Raw genomic sequence first — 24122 nt, forward strand, 5'->3', positions numbered from 1 at the left:
ACTAAGTAATAATTCTTAGAGCAGTTGAAAAAATAAGGACTTCAACACACAACAGTATTAGAGAACCTCATTTAATTGTTTCTACTTAGTATAATTTTGCTTTCCTGAAAAGGCTAATTACATATCTGGTGCCACAACCATGAGAACAACAACAAAACAAGAAGAAACAATGCATATGGCTAATTATATTCATGTATTTATATCACACTTGTTCTGGATAGTTTCCAAATGTATAAAATATTATACAACAGCATAAATGAAAACTGAGGTGAAAGAAGAAAATAAATTTGGGAATAAAATGGAGTAATATTCGAGGCTAAAAAAATGCATGTTATGATAATATATTTACTCATCAATGAGGAGATATGCTTCTAAATCTAAGCTTTCTGATAGCCAGTAAAAAAAGAGAAATATTTCCAGCCACAAATATCCTAATGTCTATAAGTTTAAAATAAATCCATTACTTAAGAGAACTACAATTTGTCATGGATCAAACAGGTTTTAATTCAGGAGAAAAAAACCTTCTGGAAGAAGTGGGAAAATATAAGTAAGTATGTTGTACGTGGTATGTTATGTCATTATAAATAAAGAGGTTAGAGAAGGCTTGTTGAGAAAGTGACATTGGAGCACAAACCAGAAGGGGTAAAGGAACAAGTCTTATGTCTTTCTGAGGAAGGAAGTTCTGGGTAGGAGACACAAGGCAAAGGTGTTAAGTTTGGAGTGTGTTTGGTGTATTGCAGAAATAGCTTGTAGACTAGTGGCTAAAAGGACAAAATCAAGCCAGGCATTTTAGAACAATGTAAGGATTTATTTTCAGGGAGATTGGCAGCCACTAGAAAGTTTTAAGCTGACATTTTAGAAGGGTAACTCTGGCTGTTGCATTGAAAACGGACTGAGGCAGGGCAAGAGATAACACAGGAAGATCATTTAAGAATTTATCGCAGTACTCCAGGCAAGAGATATTGTTGGTACAGAGCAAGTTGGTAACAATAAAAGCAGTAAAGAAAAAAGATCAAATCTGGATATATTCTGTATATAATAGTATTTTCTCACAAACTGGATATGGGGCATGAGTGATGGTGAGTCAACAATGACTAATAAAATTTCTGCCTGAAAAAATTGGAAAGATGGAGCTTCCTTTAACTGTTGTGAGAAAGACAACACGAAGAATAGGCATACAAGTATGTGGAAAGATCCAGAGCTCATTTTGATCAGATCTCAGTTTGATTTGTTTATTAGACATGTGAGTGGAGATGTGAAGGAGGCAGGTAGGATATGTGTCATTGGTCCAGGAAAGAGGTCTAGCCTGGAGATTTAAATTTGGGAGGCATGAGTTATGAGTATAGCTGGGATTGAATGAGACGATCAAAAAAGAAGATATACCATGAATAAAGGCATGGAGACAAGGATGAATGAGCAGGAGAGACCAAGAGGGAGCAAATGATGATGTAGAAGTAAATGAGAAGAGTATGGTATTCTGAAAGATAAGTGAAAAGAGGTATACAGAGGAGAAAATGATTATGGTGTGAAATGTTGCTGATAAAGTAAGTTGCAGATTGAAAACTGACTACTGAATTTAACAACGTGGAGGCCATTGGTAACCTAGACAAGAGCTTTTGGTGAGACATTGGGACGAAAGCTTGACTAGAATATGTTTAAAACGGTGTAAGGTGAGGTTGTGGAAGTGGGAGTGTTATTTCTTTGTGAGGAGATTTTCTATGAAGCAAAAATTATTCAATTACTAACACAAACATGTCATATAATAGGTGTTCTGTTTTGAAAGTGCTTTTATTAGATTAATGTCACTTTTCATCAGCTTTGGGAGCAAGGGACCTTTACTGGGCCACACAATAAAGTTGTAGAGGAATTTGTTTAGGGCTGACAGAAAGGAATTCCTAAGGTGAAATGTATCCCACATGTGGCCTGCCAAACTAATTTGGTCCAACGTAGGTTATACTTAACTTATTCATTAGAAATGTGAGCTTACAGGCTTCTGAGTCCAGTGCCCTGTTGTCGAGTAGGTCTAACACTCAGCCAAATGAGGATCCTCAATGACATTCACTGGAGAACAGAGACTGTTTTAATGGTAGCCTATGAATTCTCTCTTAATTTTAAAAAATTGGATAGCAGCACTGTTAGATGGAAGATTCTATATTCTTTTAAAGGAACCTAATGAAGTATTTGATATTTATGCCATGTTGGAGCAAAATGTTGTAGATTATATAATGCTATAAGTACTGTCAATAGGATCTAAGCTCATAAGTATAACTTTTTTTGCTCACAACAGAATCTCGTTATTTATAGAAATTAATAAATTTGTTTTGCTTAAGCTAGGTTAAAAAGGTGTTTGCAGTTCTGATAGTGGAGATAGAGAGAGATGGAAACAAAGCATGTATAATATAATGCAAATGAAACAACTAAGAGCTGATTTTACATGGACACATAGAGAAAACTACAACTAAATAATGTCAATTCCCATAAATTTATCATACCTAATTCTATATGGTCCTTACTGTCCTAAGCCAATCACTCACATTTTATCTCACAAATTTCTCCTTATTTTCACATGAATTTATGTTCCACAATTCACTGCTCTTAGATTTTCTCAAGAAGATATATTCAGGAGAGACTGCCTTGACATGAGGTAGGTCAGTGTGCAGATACAGACCATTTGCCCTTCACATCCAATCCCCACCTACATGGTGCTATATGGATTACATCAGAAGGCTCTTGAGCCCTCTGGCTTTCTGTTGGCTTCCACCAGCGGGCAATGTAGGAGAAGATGGAGAGAGAAAGAAGAGTAAGTGGTAGGAATCTATTTCCCTGGCTCTTCCCTATAGGTTCTCCCCAAGCTGGCTGCCTTCCTCTCTAAATGTGGCTCTTATGTTCTCCTTTTGGATTCTGTTTTGTTTTTTTTTTCTGGTGATTTTGTTTTTCCTTCTGGATTCCTTGTTTTTTCAGTACATGATAATACTCCTTGTAGTTTCCTTATACTGTGTCCACACCCCTGTCATGCATTCCTTTACCAGATCCACATTAGATTGGCCTCATTTGTGAGTGACATCTTCTTTCTGCCAGTACACTAATACAGCAATTGGTGCTTGAATAGTCCCCAAGAAAAAGGAAACTCAAAGTGAGATTATTGGATTGGATTGTGCATATATTTAAGAAGTCAGGGATAATCTCCATTGCTGGGGGTTGGGAGATCCAATGGCATATGGCTAATCCATGCCAAGTATGGCGTGACAGTTATTCAAATTAGCACCTGTAGTAGCATGAGATGAAGTGCAGGTGTAGAGTTTTGGGCAATCAAGTGGCTGAAGCATTTAATCACCATGGCAACAGTGGTAATTATGATTACATTTGGTTTCTCTGGACAACTCTAGAAAATATACACAGGGAAAATGTCAAATTAACAGCTATGAAATAAAATAAGAATACATGTGGAGAACCAGAAGCTCTCCACGGCAGCTTTGAAGGACCCTTATATCTTTTTGTAACTGTTTCAAGGTGCAGGGCTACCTCAGTTTTCAACATTTTCTGTTCTCTTAAGCCAACAAAATGGCACTGAATGGGAATAAGAGAGACATTGAGACATGAGATGGGAAAATGATGAGGCCAAGAACATTGACCCTCTTAATTCCATGAACTCTTTGGTCCGTGAAGGTAAACCCTTCCTCTTTCTCCAGTCCCCAAGGAATCAGCCCTCCTTTGCTTAATAACCTTATGCTGACTGTACTTGGATAGTTTCCTCACAAGCTAGTGATGATTCTTCTCAGGATCCACACCTACCATCCCTCATTGCCTTTAGATCCATAAGAAATGTTAGTTCCGGACAGCTCAAACAGAAAAATAAGACCAGCTGCAAAACAAGATAGCCTATACACCAAAATAGGCATAGGATATTGTCAAACTCTATTGTCAGGGGGCTAGAGGGCATGTGTGTGAGTGAATTTGGAAGGTGTTAGATAATGGAAAATGAAATATAAAACTTGCTTAGGCTGACTTCTTTTTCATGAGTTCATTCACCTTGGATTCAGGGTGTAACATGTTGGCTAGCACACTGAAAAGTGGTGTTAGTGGTCTGCTTGATTGGCAAATTGAAGCCAGGTTTCAACGGTAGCTTACACTTAACGAGGTCGAAATATTTCAACTTTCCCAGAATATTATAAAACAGAAGTTCTCCAACATTAGCAAACATCGGGATTACATGGGTGGCTTGTTAAAACACAGATTCCTAAAGGCTACTTTGCAAGTTTGTAATTTGGTAGTCTGGAGTGGAGATACAAACGTGGAAAAAATTTCCCACGTGAAGCTGATAGTCTGCCTGGGTACCATACTTTAAGAGTCATTGTGATCAAGTGGGTTATGCAGGCAAGCAACCTCATCATCAACAAGAATACTTCTGCTATAAATACTAAGTATATCTACTAAATCAGAATTTGTAATTCTAACAAGATCCCCAGAAGATTCATATGCATATTGAAGTTGAGAAGCACTACCTTAGAGAAAAAGTATAAAGGCTCAGGGTGATGGAAAAGTGAAATGGATTCATTTTTATGAATAACCCAGTAAGCTACCCTTTATCCATACCCTTCAAAGGTTCCCAGAGGACATACACTGCAACAAGGTTAAACAAATGTATTAGTAAAGGGAGTATCCAGCTTCCTTGAAGAGCTCTACGTACTGTTCTCTGTAGATTAGGGATGGCAGTGAAGATGCTGTAATGGGATGAGGTTTTCTCGTCTCAGTAGGAATAAAGAAATGACTCTGTGTACAAAGTGACCATAGTAACAGGGATGGGATTAATACATAGGCTCAACAAGGTGTTCTCACTAAACCTGACCTGGCTGCCAGCAACAGAATCTAAATCTGAGTCTCTAGTATGGTGTCATTCCCCAGGAGAACCAGCTGGCTGTCCAGTGACACAGATCATCTTTTATCATGGAGAAAACAAGACATTGTTCAGTATGGATTTTGCATTACTTGCCTTCAGCACTTCTGCCTGAATCACCATCCGAATGGAAGAGAATGCCTTCTCCAATGCCTTTATAATTTTATGGTGGCAATACAACCTTATTTTCAGCCAGGGGATTTATTTTAAGGAAAAGGAGCATAACGAAGAGCTCACATCCACAGAATAATTCAATGGTGTTACCACCATGTTCTGTCACCCAGAAGCAGCTGGATTGACAGGATGATGGGGTATGCTGCTGAATTCTCAGATTAGGGGATTATATTCTATGCATTATTCTCCTACAGAACGTGCCATATGCCTTAAAATTCGAGCTCAGCATACTTTTACTACCTTCTCTGAAACCTCAGGCTGGGTGGAATTCGAGTTTCTATGACCAGAGGGTGAATGCTTCCATCAAGAAACTTAGTAACGGTTCAGATTAATTGGAAGTTCAGATTGTCCTGTGGTCATCTGTGATCTTATGCTGTTGAACCTCTCGCCAGAGCAAGCTTTTTCTGTACTGGCTGGGGGTAATTGATCTTGATACCTTCAGGCAAATGCAATAAGGACAAATGAGGTAAGAAGACCAGGTATAAACCCAGGAGATTTACCGAGATGCCCCTTAGTTCTCCCTTGTCCCAAAGTCCTGAGCAATGGAAAATTGGCAAGCCACTAAAGACAAGACAACCAAGGACACAGATCATCCGTGAATGGAGGTTCGTGTCATCCTACCAGGTAACAAACCTCATTCAACTGAGGTGCTTACAGAAGATAAGGAGAAGATGGAGTGAGTAGTGGGAGAAGACAGCTATGATTAACAACTTAGGCCTCCTGACGGGTTACTAAACGGGCACAGTAGAAGCTATGTTTTACCTTACTTAACACCTCCTTGTCCCTTGTTTTTTTATGCTACCTTATGCTACCAAAAGTTAGTAGTGACTAACTTTTAGAGAGTACAATGATATGGTAGCTGATGGGATTTCATATTTCCTCTTATGGAGAACCCAAATTTTCTCTTCCAGATTCACTCTCTGTTTGTCTCTATACTCCATTCTGTGCTCTGAGGTAGCAGTGGCAAATCTATTCAAAGTGTGTATGGAAGTCCTGTGCTGGTCCATGAACTGTTTTTCACTGATCTGTAAGGACATAAGTGCATAAATGGTGAATAAGCTATTAGAAGCTTTTGAAGCAACTTGCTGTGACAGTTAAGTGCATAATAGTGGGCTCATATTAGAGAACAGACCAGTTTGAGAGGTTGTGGGCTAGTCATGTGCAGTGTGGCCATGTTACAGTGTGTAAAAGTATGAGGTTAATTTTCAAACTTAATCCAGAATAATACAAAATTCAGAGAAAATGAAACCCTTATTTTTATAACTAATTTTATAATCATTTAAATTTTATATAAAGCCTTTCTTAACTAATACTTTAACATTATTAGCTTAATTTGGGAAATAAAATTTATTATTTATTTTTAACCTTAGTAAATTGATGATGAATATGGTTTATGGACTTTTTTTGTCACCAAAATACACTTTTCTGAATATGACTGTAATAGTCAACCAAATGATGGTGATGAAAATGATATTGAAGAAATGAAGACTGAAATAGTTCATATTGGTTTCACTGAGAAGCATGATCCCACATATATCCAATATATAAGTTTTATATACAACAGAGTAGAAATTAGAAAACTCATGTAGTCTACTGAGTTGATGTGTGACAGAAAGAGTTGTTTCAGGAATATAGAGTAACTCTTTGATAACTAAATAATAAAATTTGGGTAAACTTAGCATTATAAACCTTTTAATTTCAAAAAGTTCAGCTTAATAGCTTTAAAAGAACAATCCATCAATTGTTAACTTAATTCTTGTTTATTTTTAATGTTTCTTTAAAGCTATCATCTTCATGGAAAAATTGACATAAGTGTCAAAAAAGCTGCTTTGAAAGCTTTAGGTCTTAGTTTATGAGTGTCCCAGATCTGGGGTGAAACACAAAGAAACCTGCAAGAAAATTCAAGTCCCAGTCTAACCCCTTCAGCTTGACCCCTGTATCAATCAGTGTCCCCACAGGACACTCCGGTTGATGGAGAACTTCTCTGTCAAGTGACCCACCCGCCTGCCCTACACTCATTCAAACCTGTCGTCCCACTACACTTCCCTCTCCACCTTTTTGTCTGAGTGTGCTGCTCTTTTCACTCTTCCAGATTTATTCTGCTTCCAACCACATGTCTTTTGTTTATACTGGTATCTGTCCCTAGCATTATTTTACTTTATTCTTTGTTTATTATTATTATTATTCTTCGTTTATTTTACTTTATTCTTTAGAAAATTGACTAGCTTTCAAAATCTTTTGTTTTTGAAAAAGAAACTTCTTTTTTTTTTTTGGTGAGGAAGATTGGCCCTGAGCTAACATCTGTGCCCACCTTCCTCTACTTTGTATGTGGGATGCCACCACAGCATGGCTTGACGAGTGGTGCATTGGTCTGTGCCCGAGATTCTAACCTGCAAACCCCGGGCCACCAAAGCAGAGTGCGTGGACTTAACCACTATACCACCAGGCCAGCCCCTAAAGAAGCTTCTTTTATTTTATTTATTTATTTATTTATTTTTTTTTTTAAAGATTTTATTTATTTTTTATTTTTTCCCCCCAAAGCCCCAGTAGATAGTTGTATGTCATAGCTGCACATCCTTCTAGTTGCTGTATGCGGGACACGGCCTCAGCATGGCTGGAGAAGCGGTGCATCAGTGCATGCCCGGGATCCGAACCCGGGCCTCCAGCAGCGGAGCGCACGCACTTAACCGCTGAGCCACGGGGCCGGCCCAAGAAGCTTCTTTTAAATCTAAGATGTTTACAACTCTTATCATGATACAGTGCAAAGATCCTGATAAATACTGGTGAACTCACTGATTTGTGAAATAAAGCAATTTTAAATTATGAATTCATTCTTTATGAATTCACTCTTTGGTATTTATCAACCTGATTGTTTTTTGTTTTGTTTTTTTTAATTGAAGGGCAGCTTTGTGGGAAAGACTATTAGTAGTTTCTTGAGTATTAATTAATATTAGGTTATTAAGAGATACAAATGCAAAATTATAGGGTTTTTTTGTAATTTTAGTTCAGCTTATTCAACTTTTAATTTTATTTATAGTGCTAGTAAGCTAAATGTAGAAACTGGACAATCACTTTCAAGTGGATCTCTGGTTAATATTGGATCAATTCAAGTTGAAAAACCTTCCTCTCCCTTAAATGAGAAAGTGCAGGATAATGCACTATTTCAGGGCTTAAAAATAGCTTCTTCTGTACATAAAATGCTTTTCTTTGACTTTTGTCATAGAGACCAACCAGATAAAATAACTTTTTAAAAATATCTGAAAGAAGCTTATTTAATTTAGTTTGGTGTATTTATTTGATTTTTTTTAAAATGAAAATTATCTATACTATAGAAAAGGGATAAAACTTAGAAAGTTTATTACAATAGTAGTTATAAAGCATATTAAATTAAATTTATTTAGCTGGATCAGCTTCTCACATGATGGGCCTATCTTCCTATACCTGTTATAGTTTTTTGGTAATCTGTTATTTCATATAATGTCAAGGAAAATACTTTAAAGAGGTAATCGTTTTAGAAAACTTTTAACATTTGAGTGCCTTTGTGGCTCTTTAATAGTCAAATTGTAGCTTATTTTCTTTTCTGGTACAGAGACATTTTGATAAAAATGACAGAATTTACTGTCTTAACACATGTCTGCTTTTATATAAAGAAGCAAACTCTGCTTGCTCACATAATGTGCTAAATACGTCCTCCAACTAATCGATTGCTTCCAGGGGCAAAGTACCCATTGAAATAAAATATTTTTCTGTGATATCTTTCTAATTGCCACTTAGTATAATAGTCAGAAGATCCTCATGTTTTATTTTTTACTCCGGATTTCTCTTTAAAGAACCTTGCCTTATTGTTTATGGCATTTGTTTCTTTGAATAATTTTAGAGGTGAGAAAACAGATTTAACTTTAGTTATGACTACTCAGAATTCTCCCAGAGGTCACGGAAAACCACATTGCTATTGTAAAAGTCGGTCTACAGAGTAAAATGTGTTTAAAACTTATTGCAAATTAAATCTGAAGTTAGAAATCACAGAAGACTATGATATCCATCTTGCTACTTAGAATACAGTAAATCCCTTTTGAATCAACTAGAAACTCAGAAACTGTAAAAAAATAAGTGAAGTTGTTGGAAGATATGTACATTGTTTCATTACTATCATTAATTTTGCCCCATTTCTTTTTACCATCTCCTTTCTCTTATATAACTCCGTGGTCTTTCATTAACTGAGGTGTTTTTACTTATATATTTTTTAGCATGTTGGGTGTCTGTGCATGGAAAGTTGCTTGGGTTTTAACCAAAATTTATTTAAGTGGTACATTTAAAATCAAAATCATATTTGACTGTAAATTTAACATAAATAGTATTATTCCTGTAATAAATATAGGAAACTGGTAAAAAAAAAAAAGAGAAAACATCTTCATTTATTTTTTGATTAATCTTCTATTAATTCATAGGTTTAATAAACTTAATTCCTCTACACTCTTACCTCTATGTGCAGTCGTCAATAATTGGATTCTTATAAATATTTTAAATTACATTTACAAATTCGATATAAACTCTTCAAACATCTAAAGGAACAGACAAACATAGCCAACAGACTTCCTATATTTTTAAGTAACTCTTTTAATCTAATCAATCACATTTATAAATGTACTGAATTGAATTCTTTAGAACATTGAAATACTGTTTAAAAGCTCTGTCTAAGCTCCTTTAGTTTAAATCACATATCTAACAACAATGAAAACTTCCTACAGCTGCAATTTCACAAAAAAAAGCAAATTCGTATTCTCCAGTGAAGTTTTGGTAAAAAATTTGGGATCCTTATCTCAAACCAAATCCTTTGATTTATTGTTAGAGAGTCAAAGAACAGTCTGGGATTAAATGTTTCTAATTGATTCTAATGGGAACACACGTTAAGATGTTGAGCCTCTTCAAGAAGAACTTTTTAGCTTTCATCTTTTTGAATTACTTAATTCCTCGTATGCATTTTAAAACAGTATTTTCAATGATTTTTATTTCTCTAACCTTAATCAATGAGATTTTTTGTGAGCAGCAACCGCCTGGTTAGAGTCTATAATCTTTCCAATGGTGGGGGAAATGGGTTACCTGGCTCTTTTTTAAACTACATTTCTATAATCATTATATTTAAAAAAAATATGGTATGGTCTGTTTCTTTATTTCAACTGACTCAATTTGATGGTTTGAAAATAATAAAATCTTGCAGTATTCTGAGAGTATGAACCTTTATCATTTTCACATGCCTGTGAATTGGACACATTGCAATTCACTCAAAGTCTGTATTTTATCACTTAGCCCAGCTGACATAGAAAGCAAATGTTGATAAACAATTTGATCGCAATAATATGACCTCCCTTGCTTGTTGTCTTGTTCACTTTTTTTTTTTTTGAGGAAGATTTGCCCTGAGCTAACATCTGTTGCCAATCCTCCTCTTTTTTGCTGAGGAAGATTGGCCCTGGGGCTAACATCCGTGCCCATTTTCCTCTATTTTGTATGTGGGACGCCACCACAGCATGGCTTGATAAGCTGTATGTAGGTCTGGGCCCAGGATCCGAACCTGAGAAACCCAGGCTGCCGAAGCAGAGTGCGCAAACTTAACTGCTATGCCACCAGGCCGACCCCTCACTTTTATTTTTGCCAGGAAGAAATGGCTTTCTGCTTCATGACAAATTCTTGGCGATAACTGTGAATAAACTGTTGCTCCTCCCCCTTTGATTTTCTGTTTGGCATATGTGCATAATCTTTTTTTTTTTCTGTTGGTTTTTGTGTATGTTCTGTTAGCTCATTTTAGCTCAAATGTAAAAAAAAAAGTCATATTTTAAAATATTGTGGCTAAGGTTCCCAGTTTAGTGAAATAGAATGAATAACCCCTTGTATGTTTGAATCTATATAAACTTCCAGTGGCAGTGGGAGGAAAAGTATTATTCATTGAGTAACTAAATGCTTTTACTTATGTACATTACTTCATTTATTCCTCATAATAACACACATCACTGATTACAAAAATCTAGGGATCTTGCCTAAAATCACAGAGTTAATAAGTAGTAAGGCAAAGATTTTGAACATAGATCTTTTGGCTTTAGAGCTGTATTAGTTGTCTATTGCTGCATAACAATATTAAAACAAGCAGTGTTTTACAATAGCATACATTTATTATTTCACAATTTCTTTGGGCCAGGAGTTCAGGCACAGCATAGCCAGGTCCTGTACTTACGGTTTCACAAAGTTGTAATCAAGGAGTTGTCAGGGTTACAGTCTCAGCTGAGACTTGAGTAGGGCGGAATCTGCTTCCAAGCTCATTCAGGCCGTGGGCAAAATCCCTTTCCTTGTGGTTGTAGGACTGAAGGCTGCCATGTTTGGCTGGCTGTCAGCTGAGGCTACCCTCAGCTCTTAAAGGCCACCACAGTTCCTTGCCATGTGGGCCTCCTAACATGGCTGATTGCTTTGTCAAAGCCTTCAAGGGAAAGAGAGAGAAAGAGCCTCAACAAAATAGTCACTAGAATCTCATGTAATGTGATCACATAATGTCCATGTAAATATGACTTCTCATCACATTTGCCATATTCTTTTGGCTAGAAGCAAGTCACAGGTCCCAGCCACACTCAAGGGAAGGGACTCATACGAGGCATAAAACCAGGAGGCAGGCATCATGGGGGCACCTTAAGAGTCTACCCCCCATGGAGCTTTTACAACTTCTCTAACCTCAGGATCCAGCTTCTGTGTCCAGGATTCTTCCTTTGCCACAGGGGAAGAAGGTACCATGGTTGTTCCAAAGGACTCTAGGTTAGTGTTTTGCTTCTTAAATTGATACTCCCAGTCTGACTTGAAGTTTTATTGGGCTATCCTTAATGCCAACATGCTATTCTCTCTTATCACTGGTAAGCTATAAGGTCAGAGACTATATCTATACCTATAATCTGCAAAAATTAGTTCTAGGGTTAAGTTATTGATAATTACATTGTATGATTCTCCCTATATCTTACTTTTGAGTTGTTTCCACTTTAACCCTTTAAATTCTGTCAAGAAAATTATACGGTACAGCATTCCAAATAATGAATTTATACATCTACAGGATTTTTTGTGTGAGTTCCCATGAACTCGAAGCAAAACTAACAAGGTTTTCATAATTTCATATTTTAAAAAAATGTTTGTATATTTCCAAGGTGATAGCAAGGTATAGGGAAGGGACTTCTAAAAGTGTGAAGTAGTAAACATGGGATTTGGTTTTGGATATTCTTTTATTAGCTGCACCACCTTGGTCAGGTCATTTCAATGCTTGGGATAGGGAGATGTAGAGATACCAGAGATTTGGCTTCACTTTCCTCGTATATATATTATGAAGTGGTGGTAGGTTCTCTTCTAGTTCTAAAATTCTATGATTCTATTGTTAGTTGAATAAGTGACATATAAGCAAAATAAACATGGTTTCTATGCCAAAAAGCATAATATACGCATTTACTTAATACTTTATTCACAACAGACTACAAATACTAGCAATTGTCTAAATGTCAAGGTATTTATATGAATTTCAGAAAAAAAAAAAAGTTAAGAATAGAAGGAAAAAAATCTTTTCTTCCTGAAGTTTTGTACTTGGATGTCTATGCTATGCTTGATATATCACCTATCATATGTCATGAAGTAAAAATCATGAGATAATAAAAAGATACTGTTACTTAACTAACATGAGTGAAGTACACTTGAACAAATCTGCCCAATTTGTAGTGGTTTGTCCTTTTGAGGTAAATAAAATATAAATTGTATATACCAACATAGTGTTGCAAAGCAGCATACTTTTAATTTTTGTAAGTTTTTGTTTAACCACTGTTGACTTGATTGGTATCATTTTCTAACTTTAGAAAATATTGCATGTGGTTAATATATACCTAACATTCAATCACAACCCCATCAAAATTTCTATTTTCTTTAGGAAGTTGTTGGACACACATGTACTTCCTGCCCTATAAAGCCAACAACTAGTTATCTAGATACAATATGAACATATGCTTAGCTGAAATGTATAGTTTATATAATTGTAAACCAAGAAATGTGAAAAATCAAAGTAAAGAGACTATTTCCAGGAAAGCCCTGGAAAATTTCAATAGAGAAGAGGAAATGAGCATGGGAAGAGTTTTATTTAGCCTGTTAATCTTGAAATCTAGATTTTACTCAATGAAAACTATATAATGCTTACTATTTAACCTCTACATATTAGCTACATTTTCATTTTTTTTTCCTTTGGTTTTAATTGAATAATGTATATTTGGGAGCTTTGTTTATGTTTTTGTTTGCAGGGAGTAACATGCAAGAGAAAGCAATGAATGCTTCTTGCTATATGATATAGCTAAACATTCCTCCAGTTGGCTTAAACTGGGGAAAGATTGTTGCGAGAGATTTTTTGTAATTCATATTGGTTATACACCTTTGAATAATTAATTGTTTTATAGCAACAAGAAGTGGGTTCTGTGCACAGAATGATTTTCTTTATTTTAAAGTTTGGAACGAACCCAAACAGTCAATTACTCTCTCTCCCTGTAGAACTTACTCTTCCAGCTTCATTGAATTAGGTTCATTAGAAAGGCAATGGACCCCCTCTCCACTGCCACCTCCACAGCATTTTTAGAGAGTAATCCATTTGTGTTATAAGTGTCTATTTAAAGAAGCAAATAACTTTTGCGGGAAATCATTAAATATCCAATCATGATTTGTACCGTATATGTATATTTAGTTCCTGTAGTGCACATATATGTATGTATATGTATGTATGTGTGTGTTTAGTTCCAAATAGAACTAAACATGTGCTGGGGATGAATAAAAAGTATTCAATCTAAAGATCTCTGCTAGTATGAATTTGTTGAATAAGACCTTTTCCTTGACATCAAATTTAATTTGAGTTTGTATGAGAAAAATCAGAATTGTCTGAGATTAGGAAGTGGAAAGATTGAAGATCACTGGGCCTAGATGGATTGCCTATCGGTTGGAATGCATGTAGGGAAAGCTGGCCATTGGAGACGAGGGGTTCTCTTTACCACTTCTCTAGGGTGAGCATTCTCTCCCTACCCTCTAACTTCTTAGAATGATTATTTTGGATTCAAGTCTCTTGATTCCATATAAATTCTTCCAGACTGCTTGCCTCTCCTATGCGTTGACTAAACATGATAACCCTTGCTTTGTGACATGAACAGTAAGTAGACTTGGTTTGTAACGACTTCTGGCACATTAAACAAGTCATTTTGCTTCAGCTTCAAATGCTTTCCCTCTCAAATAATAACATCAACAACAATAACTATAATCCTCATTTTCAAGTCCTTATTCTGTACCAGACTGTAATCAGTATTACACATGTGTTATCTCATTTCGTCATCAGAGTAAGCCAACAGGCTCTTCTTTTATTAAATTACAGTATACACATTGGTAAGTGGGGGAATGAAGTTGATATAATGAGGGAATTGTATTGATTCACATATTCTTTTACCGTATATTTATGTTTTGAAATATTCTGGACGAGCTTTTCTCATAACTAAAAAGAAAGACTTAGCCATGTGAGAAGATTTTAAGAAAAAAGCTGAAAATCTGTAGCATCTTTATTTAGTGAAAGTACAGTCTGCCTTAGTGGCTATGATTGATAACATGTTAATCTGAAGGAGCTGTATGTACAAGTGAAGGAGCTACAATGTTATTTCTCTGAATTAAAACAGTAGCTTAATGAAAAAGGCTAAATACTGGATCAAGTTTTCAATTTTGATGAAAAAGGTCTCTATTCAGAAGCAAATGACCCTCAATACCTACTGCTTGAAGGAAGAAGCACAAACTCCAATATTTAAGGCTGTGAAAGATTGACTGTGATGCTTAGTGCAAATATCATTAAATATTTAACTGTGCTAGTATTTTTTTGTGGTTGTGATTATTTTAATTTAAGTTACTGCTCTGGATACAAGAACACAAGCTTTTTTTAGGTACATACATATTATGTTACAGTAGAAATATCTGTTCTATTGTGGTACCAGTTTTGTAGAAGAGGGAAATTGAAGGTGAGTGGGGCTAAGTAATCTATCCACTTTCAGCTGGTAAGTGGTGGATACAGGATTGGATTCTAAGTCTGTCAATTCTAGGACCAGCTTAACTTCTATGATATGAGTATCAAAATAAGTTTAATTCCTTTTTCCTGATGACAACCATTTTTTATTATGATGAAAGGAAATTTTCATGTAAGGGAAATCCCAACTTGGATACCACTTTCTTCAAGACAGGTCTCTTCAGGGTTAACACTTATTGATGAATCGATCTCTTTATTTTCATGCAACATATCTCTTCACCTCTGATAATATTCCTTGTTCTGTTATACTCTCTGATAATAATAGAGCCGTTCAGCTTTCTTATTAGTGTTGCGTAGTACATCCAGTCCTTTTATTTTTAATGTCTCTGTGTCTTTATATTTAAAACGCAGTCAGGGATGGGAATGGATTTAAACATGGCATGGAAGAGGTTAAACAAAAGGTTGTACTGGAGAAAAGGAAAGCTTGCAAAACAAGAGAGGAAGCAAAGGGATCACACTGTCCCAATATGCCCAGATATTCTGCTGGGCAGCTGCTTACCAGTATTGTCTCAGAACAGCAGCTGCCCAGATCTGGAAATTCTCGGACTTGTGGGAAGATACAGTTCCCACTGCTAGGGTAGAGATAGAGAGAAGAGCTCCTGGCTCAAAGTTAACCTCAGCTTGGATGTCACTTATTCTCCTGGGAGAAGGGTGGAGGACAAGCAAAGCAGAGTAAACACCTATGTTAAATTTTTTTTTTTTGTAAATGTTACTCCTTACATCATATCTGTTGCAGCTGTGCTCTCTTCTCTCTTTTCTCCAAACTTTTGGTCTAAAGTAACATGCCATAGGGAAATCTGGAGAGACTTTTGGCAATGTGAATGGAGTATTCTGGTGAAAGAAAAGCAAAATTCTCTCCTTTTCAGCATGCTAACGCTAGAAACCCTTACTGCTGAGTTTCAGTAATGGAAGAACAAAAGGGTGAGAAGAGAGCAAGAAAAAAATATTTAGATCTTCTCCATGAAAATGAAACAAATCATTATATAAAATATAAGTCCAGATTCAGTATTTTAGTTTCACTGCTTTAATAGTGGTTAAAATAACTCTTACAAATTTCTCTGATTATACTCCATTTGCATTATAAAGGAGAGCTCCTTGCCCATTCCCTTCATGTGCCTGTGTGGTGTGTTCGTATACGATAGAAAGACCTGCTGTTATGCACAATGAGTCAAGGCATAAATGCTAATGTTAGTTGACCTATCTATTGCACATTATTTTTTTCTTGATCAGAAAATAGAATCCCATTTAGTTTCTTAATTACATATTGAAATACAAGCCAAATAATTTTTCAAAGGTTAATTTTGTGAAGTATTTGTAAACATGTGTGTACTTGGGCCTTGAACATATTTGTAGGTCAGAAAATGCCATCGATGTCTGATCTGTACTTTAAGAGGTATTACCTGTAAGTTAACTATTTGCCATTTCAGTAAATAATAGAAGGATCAGTTTCACTCAATATTTACATATACATGTACTGATAAGTGAAAAAGTAGAAGAAAATAATCTACCATTTAGAAAAGTACATGTGTATGAGAGTGTGTGTGTTTAAATATTATTTATATTTATTGTTACAAAAGAAGGATTCTTTTCAACATTCTCTAGGTGGATAAAGCTCATTAGTAATAATAATGATAAAGAATTATTATTTCTTTATTATTATTATTTTGCTGAGAAAATCTTCCAAATAGACCCCCCTTTTATTTGTAATTATACAATGATATAACATTTAAGCTAATTCCATGCCTTAAGAAAATACAGTAGATACATTTTGCATTATTATTCTTCAGGCTAGATTCATATTTATGGATTATCTATATATTCTTGTATGCTATCTTAAGGCAATGAGTTCTCTAAATATATGCCATTTATTCTAATGTCTTCAGAAGGGTACATCTTGTTTGCATAGCCACATCTCTTCTGTGTGCCATAAGTTTAATAAAATGGATCAGCTGAAAATGATTGCCCTAAGCTATAGTGCATTATTGTTCGGCAAAGAGATCACTGCTGTGTGGGGAAAAAAATGGGATTTGAATTGTATCAGATATGTTTGTGTTAAACTTGTCAAATGCATGGAATCTTTAACAAAGTAGGAAAGATTAGGGATGTATTCTCTTTCAACTCTTATTCAACAAGTGTCTACAATTCAGCCCGCTGAAAAAATAATAAAAAAGCAAGCATTGAAATGTTACGTTGGAATATAGTGTTATTCTAGTTGAATACCCCAGACATGTCTTAAAGAAGGATGGCTTCTATTGTGTGTCTGCACACTAGTTTTTTCTTTCACATTAAGATTTATGTTTTATGGATTTGCTCTAAGATAAAAGAAAAAGAAGCTGTTCTCACCATGGGAGACTCTGCTACTTCATTTCTTTATTTTTCTCCCTTTCTCTTACTTTCGAGATATCTCCTTTCATATCAGAAGTCTTGCTGGGTGAATTGAAGTATCAGCCTCTATTATTACAAGCATTTCCTTTCGTTCGGGATAGAATTCAGTGATAAGACCTATGAGAAGTGATGGACAGGGAGAGGAAGAAATTCATGTTGATAAAGGGAAACAAGAAATAGATGATGAGACTCGCCAAGTGTTTGAATCTCTGCCTCCCACCTTCGTCTCCCAAAATTATCATTTATAAATAACATAATAAAGGTATTTTTGCCTTTTTCAAACAGGACATTTTCTACATCATGACAGATATAAAAAGTTGAATATTTTCTGCTTTAAAAACAGATTTGCAAGTGAGCTGGGATTTAAGCGTATGATCTTTATTAAAGGATGCACACAAGCAGAATATGTTTTCAAATAACTTTCTTTGGTTTGCAGGCACGATTCTGGTGGATAACATGCTGATCAAAGGGACTGCCGGAGGACCAGACCCCACCATAGAACTCTCTTTAAAGGACAACGTGGATTACTGGGTGTTGTTGGATCCCGTTAAACAGATGCTTTTCCTGAACAGCACAGGCAGAGTTCTGGATAGAGATGTTAGTGACATTTTTTTATTTACTCCTGTGTTACAACTTTATTATAATTTAAATATCTGTGTGTGTTTGTTGATATGACATCAAATTTTCTTTATATATAATTTGAGTTCATTTTCTATGTTCATTAACAAATACATTATTTAACTACTTGAAAGAAGAAAAGGAAAGGAAGGGACCATGTGTGTCTGAGAGAACCGTTGTATTTCTCTTCTAACATCCTGAAAGCTTGTCAGATTTCCAAACAAGGAGAGAATAGAGTGGTCAGAATGAAGGCATGGTAACCTTGGAAAAACAGGATAAGCATGGCGATAACCCATGATAAAGTTGGCGAGTGCAATTAGGTGCTGGCTGGAGGACAGACTTTGATGGGAATACCAACAGGCACTGCTCTTACGAGCAGTAAGCATTGGTTGAGTGATGAGTTTGTAGTGATGTGCTTATAGAGCTGTAAAAAAATTAAAAGAAAGTGAGCACAGTTTCCTGGCAATGTCCCAGACCCATCGTTCTCAAGCAGCATAACCTAAGTATTTTGTTATTAAGGACAGTTAAGTTACCAAAGTCATTGAGTGTCTCATTTCTGAAAAAGCTGCAAAACTTGAGTAGATTTAAGCAGCTCTCTAATACAGTTTTATTCTCACTTATTTCCATTCCAGTCTTGAGTGCACAGAAGAGCGTGTGGGGGGAGCAGGGTTGTAACCAGTAATTGTACAGGACCTGGGAACGCTAAGGAGTACATCTAAACATGCCTACTCCCAAATTTCCGCTTGATGAAATCCAGATGTCAGATATCCAGCTTAGTGAACCTGAATCATCTCACTACATCATTCAGAATTTATGATCCACTTTACAATGTGGTGTGGAGTAGATGATCCCTAATCTATTTCATATCTAAGATTCAGAATCTTTAAGAGCTTTGTGGTGAAGTGGGCAATACATAGGACTCTCCCACGAGGATGGGCGTCTTTGTACACTTGGGGAGACTCATAATTCGGCTGACTGAGCAGTACTGGCAGAGGTGAAACGTGGGTAGCAGTGGAGAATAAGAATGGGACTGTTGGGCTCAAAATAGGGAAAAAGAAAGTTATCCTTGATGCTGCCCCATCCCCACCACTGCCCCCCACTCACGATGTCCTTTCCTCACAGCAACATCTTTTATACCCCACAGTTTACCGTTTTGGCCAGGTGGCTAAGGTGTAAAATGGAATAAGAACAGTTGTTATCTTAGAATTTATCTTATCTTATGTCTTACTTTTATGAAAGCAATCTGGATAATGGCACAAACTGCCAAGTTGCAAGAATCCTCTACAGCTGTATTACTCATAGGCACCCTTTACTGGCCTTAATTAGGGACATTTATAACCAAGTCAGATGGATTTTATAATGTAAACATGTTAGGAGAATTATAGAAGATTTATCTATTTTAGACCACTGTCATTTTATATTGTTTCCTTTTTTTTTTAAGTACCTCATAAGCAGTTACAATAATTCACTGGAACCATTGTTTTTTTCCTTCATTTCATGTTAAAAGCACAATTATGAGTCTGAATTATGAGTAGAGAGAAAGGATATCCTTCAGTATAAATAAACTGTGTTCCATCTCTCTAGCCTATAACATTGTTTCAATTTTAATTGCTTACCAAAAATTAGCTTTACTTTTTAAGATAAGTATCTTTTTCCTTTAGTATTATTTTTTTATTTCAGAAAGGGCAGCATTTATTGGACATTGGCTAATCTGAAACAGTATTATGGGAATATACTTAAAATTGATTTGACCTGAAAGTAATAATTGCAAAAATGTGCACAGGTATCATTTAAAGAACTATCCAGGCTAGTTCTTTAACAAAATAATCAAAAATAATTTCCTTTCCATTTAAAATGTTCTTTTAGATTAGGAATGCTACACTCAAATCAAACTCGCAAAGATAGTTTGTAAATTAAAGTGTCAGTGAACACCTAACTGAAGTTAGCTAATGATGGTGGAGACTAGGACATCTAAAGGATATTAAATGTTACATGAATATTGCAGAGGAAAATCTGTAAGTAAAACAAAACAAAAACACATGCTCACATACTTGCAATGTATTTACCATTTAGCAAATAAACTTGTTGAAATAATGGCAAGACATTAAATAAAAGATACTCTAAACCTTAGTAGTATGTGAATTTAAGCCTGTATATTTAAAGAATGTCATGCCAAAGATCTAACATTGCCATCTTGTACAAGTAATCTCACCTGGTGCTGGAACTTAGAAAACCTGAATTAAACACAGGACTTGAACTTTCTATGAGTAGGGGTACTTTGTAGCTTTTTTTTTTTCTTTTATTTTCTTTTTCAAATAGAATTTGTAATCATAAAGGAAGGAGTCACAGATAAACAGTAAGATGTTATGCCTTTATCTTCTTTCCTGGCAGCGTTAGTTGAGAAAGACTGAGGGGGAAATGCTTTTAGTTCAGAGCAAAAAATAATGACGTTAAGAACGTCCTCAATCTAGAAAATTGAAGTTTGAAGTTAAATGAATGGTGTAGGTTTCTGGTACAAAATTAAGACAGTGGAGCCCTCATTGAGAGAGAGTTCAGGAAGTAGACAGGAAAAGCCAGATGGTAATAACAAATGTTAAGATTAAGGCAAGATTAACTAGATACAGTACACATTTTTAATATAGTATTATTTAACGTTTGCTGAGTACAGATGCTTTACAGAATTACTGAATTCAAGAGCTGAAAGGAATCTTAAAATTTGGCTAATTCAGTATTTTTTTTCCTAATCTACTGTGCAGTAGATTTAGACAGCCAGTCTTTAAAATTTAGCACTTGTCCGTGGTAAATTAGAAAAAATAAAGAAATGGAGTGATCTTTTTTTCTCCAAAGCTAAGTGTATTCATTTTATTCTGATATCATGCCCTTTTTCCATTGTTAGATATTAAAAATACTCCTAATTTATGTGGTCCTGTAGATCATAGGTGGCTTTTGTTTTTTAAAAGTCATTTCTTAGAGAAATAAAAGGTTATCTACTCCATGTTAGCCTTCTCGTGTTTTTTGTTTGTTTGTTTTTTGTTGTATTTTGTTGTTGTTGCTATTGTCATGTATTTTTAAGATCCACTGCTCTAATGTACTCTGTGTTTAGATGAAGAAAGTTTAATCTAGAAACTATAAATGAAGTCTACATAGCTAATTAACAAGGAAGCCAGATTGTCAAATATTTGGTTTTTAATATCAGGGAATTCTTGGATAAATGTGTGAATAGAATTTAAGCAGAATTAGAAGTGTAAGTGTAAAAATAGTAAGAAAAGTAGTGTAGAATAGAAGTACAGAAGGAGTGGAGAAGTAGTAGTAAGAAGTTTTAGAAGAATAAGAAGAGTAAGATAGTGTAAAGTGTAGACCTGTTAGCTGGTGGAGTCCATCAAATTAAAGAGCAGGGATAAAAGGAAAAAGAAGACAGCCTGATGTAAAGAAGCTACGAAATCTTTATAATATATCAGGAATGAATTGCACCATTAAGAAATATTTCTTTGGAGGCTCTCCCCATTGCTATTCACCAGTATTAAATTTCCTAGTAGATAGTTGTACGTCATAGTTGCACGTCCTTCTAGTTGCTGTATGTGGGACGCTGCCTCAGCATGGCCGGAGAAGTGGTGCGTCAGCGCCCGCCTGGGATCCGAACCCGGGCCGCCAGTAGCAGAGCATATGCACTTAACCACCAAGCCACGGGCCGGCCCAGATACCTGCCACATTTTCTACAATAGAAAGTGATTCTCATGTGACTTGGAAAAAATAAATCTCAATGTAACCTCTTATTTCAATGCCGTTCAATATGTCCTATATTGCCTTTGAAATTTTTGAATCCTTGGGAATTGCTCTTTCTGCTACCACATTGCTTTTAGGGCTTTATTCATCAGTGTAAAGGCTTTTATTCTGAAAATTCTTAACCCAGTGCCCATATGTTTTATGTGACTCATAGACCATTGCTGCTACAAAAGTAGTGTGGTAAATCAGTGTTTTCAGTCCAAATATAATCACAACTGGAAATTATGGTTTCATTTAGTTGTAAAATATATAAGGTTATGGTAAACATATCAGAAAATAAAAAGCACATATACAGTTGTAATTTTACCACCTAGGGAAAATATTTAATATTTATCCTACCATATATTATTTCAAGCATATATATGTGTTGGTGTTTTTATAATACTTATAAAATTAGATCATACTGTGCATAATGCTTTCAGCCTACTTTTTTTTTTTTGAATATATCTATTCATTTGAAGAAGCTATTGAAGAAGCTATTCATTTAGCTTGTTTCCACTTTTAGGCTATTATAAATTTTTTTTCCCCCCAAAGCTCCAGTAGATAGTTGTACGTCATAGTTGCACATCCTTCTAGTTGCTGTATGTGGGACCCGGCCTCAGCACAGCCGTAGAAGCCATGTGTCGGTGCCCGCCTGGGATCCGAACCCCGGGCCGCCAGTAGCGGAGCACGCGCACTCAATCGCTAAGCCACCGGGCCGGCCTCAGCCTACTTTTTAAATGTAATTTGTAATATACATCTTTCCAAGTGAATGAATGTATATTTATATAATCATTTTTAATGACTGCGTAGTGTTATATTGGATGAATAAGTAAGGAAATTTCTCAAACCAATCTCCTATTTTGGACATCAAGTTTGTTTGCAGCTCTTGATGATTACAAAAATGCTATAGTGAAAAATGTGTATATGCATCTTTGTATACTTGTCTAGTTATTTTATGATGATAAATTCATTTATCATCATTAAATTACTGGGATACTGAGTAACATGCATTTTACTAAATAGTCATCTAGACATATTGTAGCTATATGCTTCCACATCAATATCGCTAAATAATTGCAGTGTTTGAAATAAAATAATACATTTTAAACATTTGAAATGACTTTAGTCTCCTTGCAGGGTTGTTATCTTTTACTTTGTTGTTTTAACATTATTTATATTGATTTGGAATAAGTTATTTTTTTCTTGAGTATGCTTCTCTATGCTTCTAGGTAACAACATTTTCTACAAAAAAATAATTCATAAATCATTTGAAAAAGTGTAAGTGGCCATTTTTATATAGATTACATTTGTAAATAATGCATCCAGTATTAATTTATTAGTATTGCAAATATAAATATATGTATATATGCATATATTTATACTTTTAAATTTTATTTAATTTCAAACTTACGTTTCCACTCAAAAGCCAGATAGTGATAAAATATACATTACTGTTGAATAAGTATATTATTATGGATACCAAAACATTTGTAATTTTTTTTTTTTTTTTTTTTTTTGCTGAGGAAGATCAGCTCTGAGCTAATATCCATGCCAATCCTCCTCTTTTTGCTGAGGAAGACTGGCCCTGGGCTAACATCCGTGCCCATCTTCCTCCACTTTATATGGGATGCCGCCACAGAATGGCCTGGCAAGTGGTGCATCAGTGCGTGCCTGGGATCCGAACCCGGGCCACCAGCAGTGGAGCGCACACACTTAACCGCTACACCATGGGGCTGTCCCCTGTAATTTTTTTTAAATCTATAGCATTTGCCAGGAAGATTATTAGCTTCAGGTGTACAACATAATGATTCAATATTTGTAAATCATTATGCAAAATTGCAAAGTGATCACCACAGTAAGTGTAGTTAACATTTGTCGCTATACATAGTGACATATACAAATAAATTTTTTTCTTGTGATGAGAACTTTTAAGATTTATTTTCTTAGCAACTTTCAAATATTCGATACAATATTAACTATAGTCAGCATGCTCCACATTACATCCCCACGATTTATGTATTTTATAACTGGAAGTCTGTATCTTTTGATCTCTATTTTGTCCACTCCCAGCCCCTGCTTTGGCAACCACCAATCTGTTTTCTGTTTCTATGAATTTGCTTTTTGGGGGATTTTTTTGTTTTGTTTTGTTTTTAGTTTCCACATATAACTGAGATCATCCGG

The 24122-nt window shown here is 35.4% G+C and overlaps 1 protein-coding gene across 10 annotated transcripts in view; it reads left to right on the forward strand.

The window, feature by feature from the left end:
• PCDH15 (protocadherin related 15) overlaps window positions 1–24122 on the forward strand; it is an 800695-nt gene that overhangs the window by 260652 nt on the left and 515921 nt on the right. For all 10 annotated transcript variants that reach the window (XM_058543433.1, XM_058543426.1, XM_058543425.1 and 7 more), the window contains one exon: window positions 17995–18155. In XM_058543433.1, the coding sequence (XP_058399416.1) occupies window positions 17995–18155 (161 nt within the window). The remainder of the gene's footprint in view (window positions 1–17994; window positions 18156–24122) is intronic.

The sequence above is a fragment of the Diceros bicornis genome, chromosome 6 (genome assembly GCF_020826845.1).
Source record: "Diceros bicornis minor isolate mBicDic1 chromosome 6, mDicBic1.mat.cur, whole genome shotgun sequence".
NCBI lineage: Eukaryota > Metazoa > Chordata > Mammalia > Perissodactyla > Rhinocerotidae > Diceros > Diceros bicornis.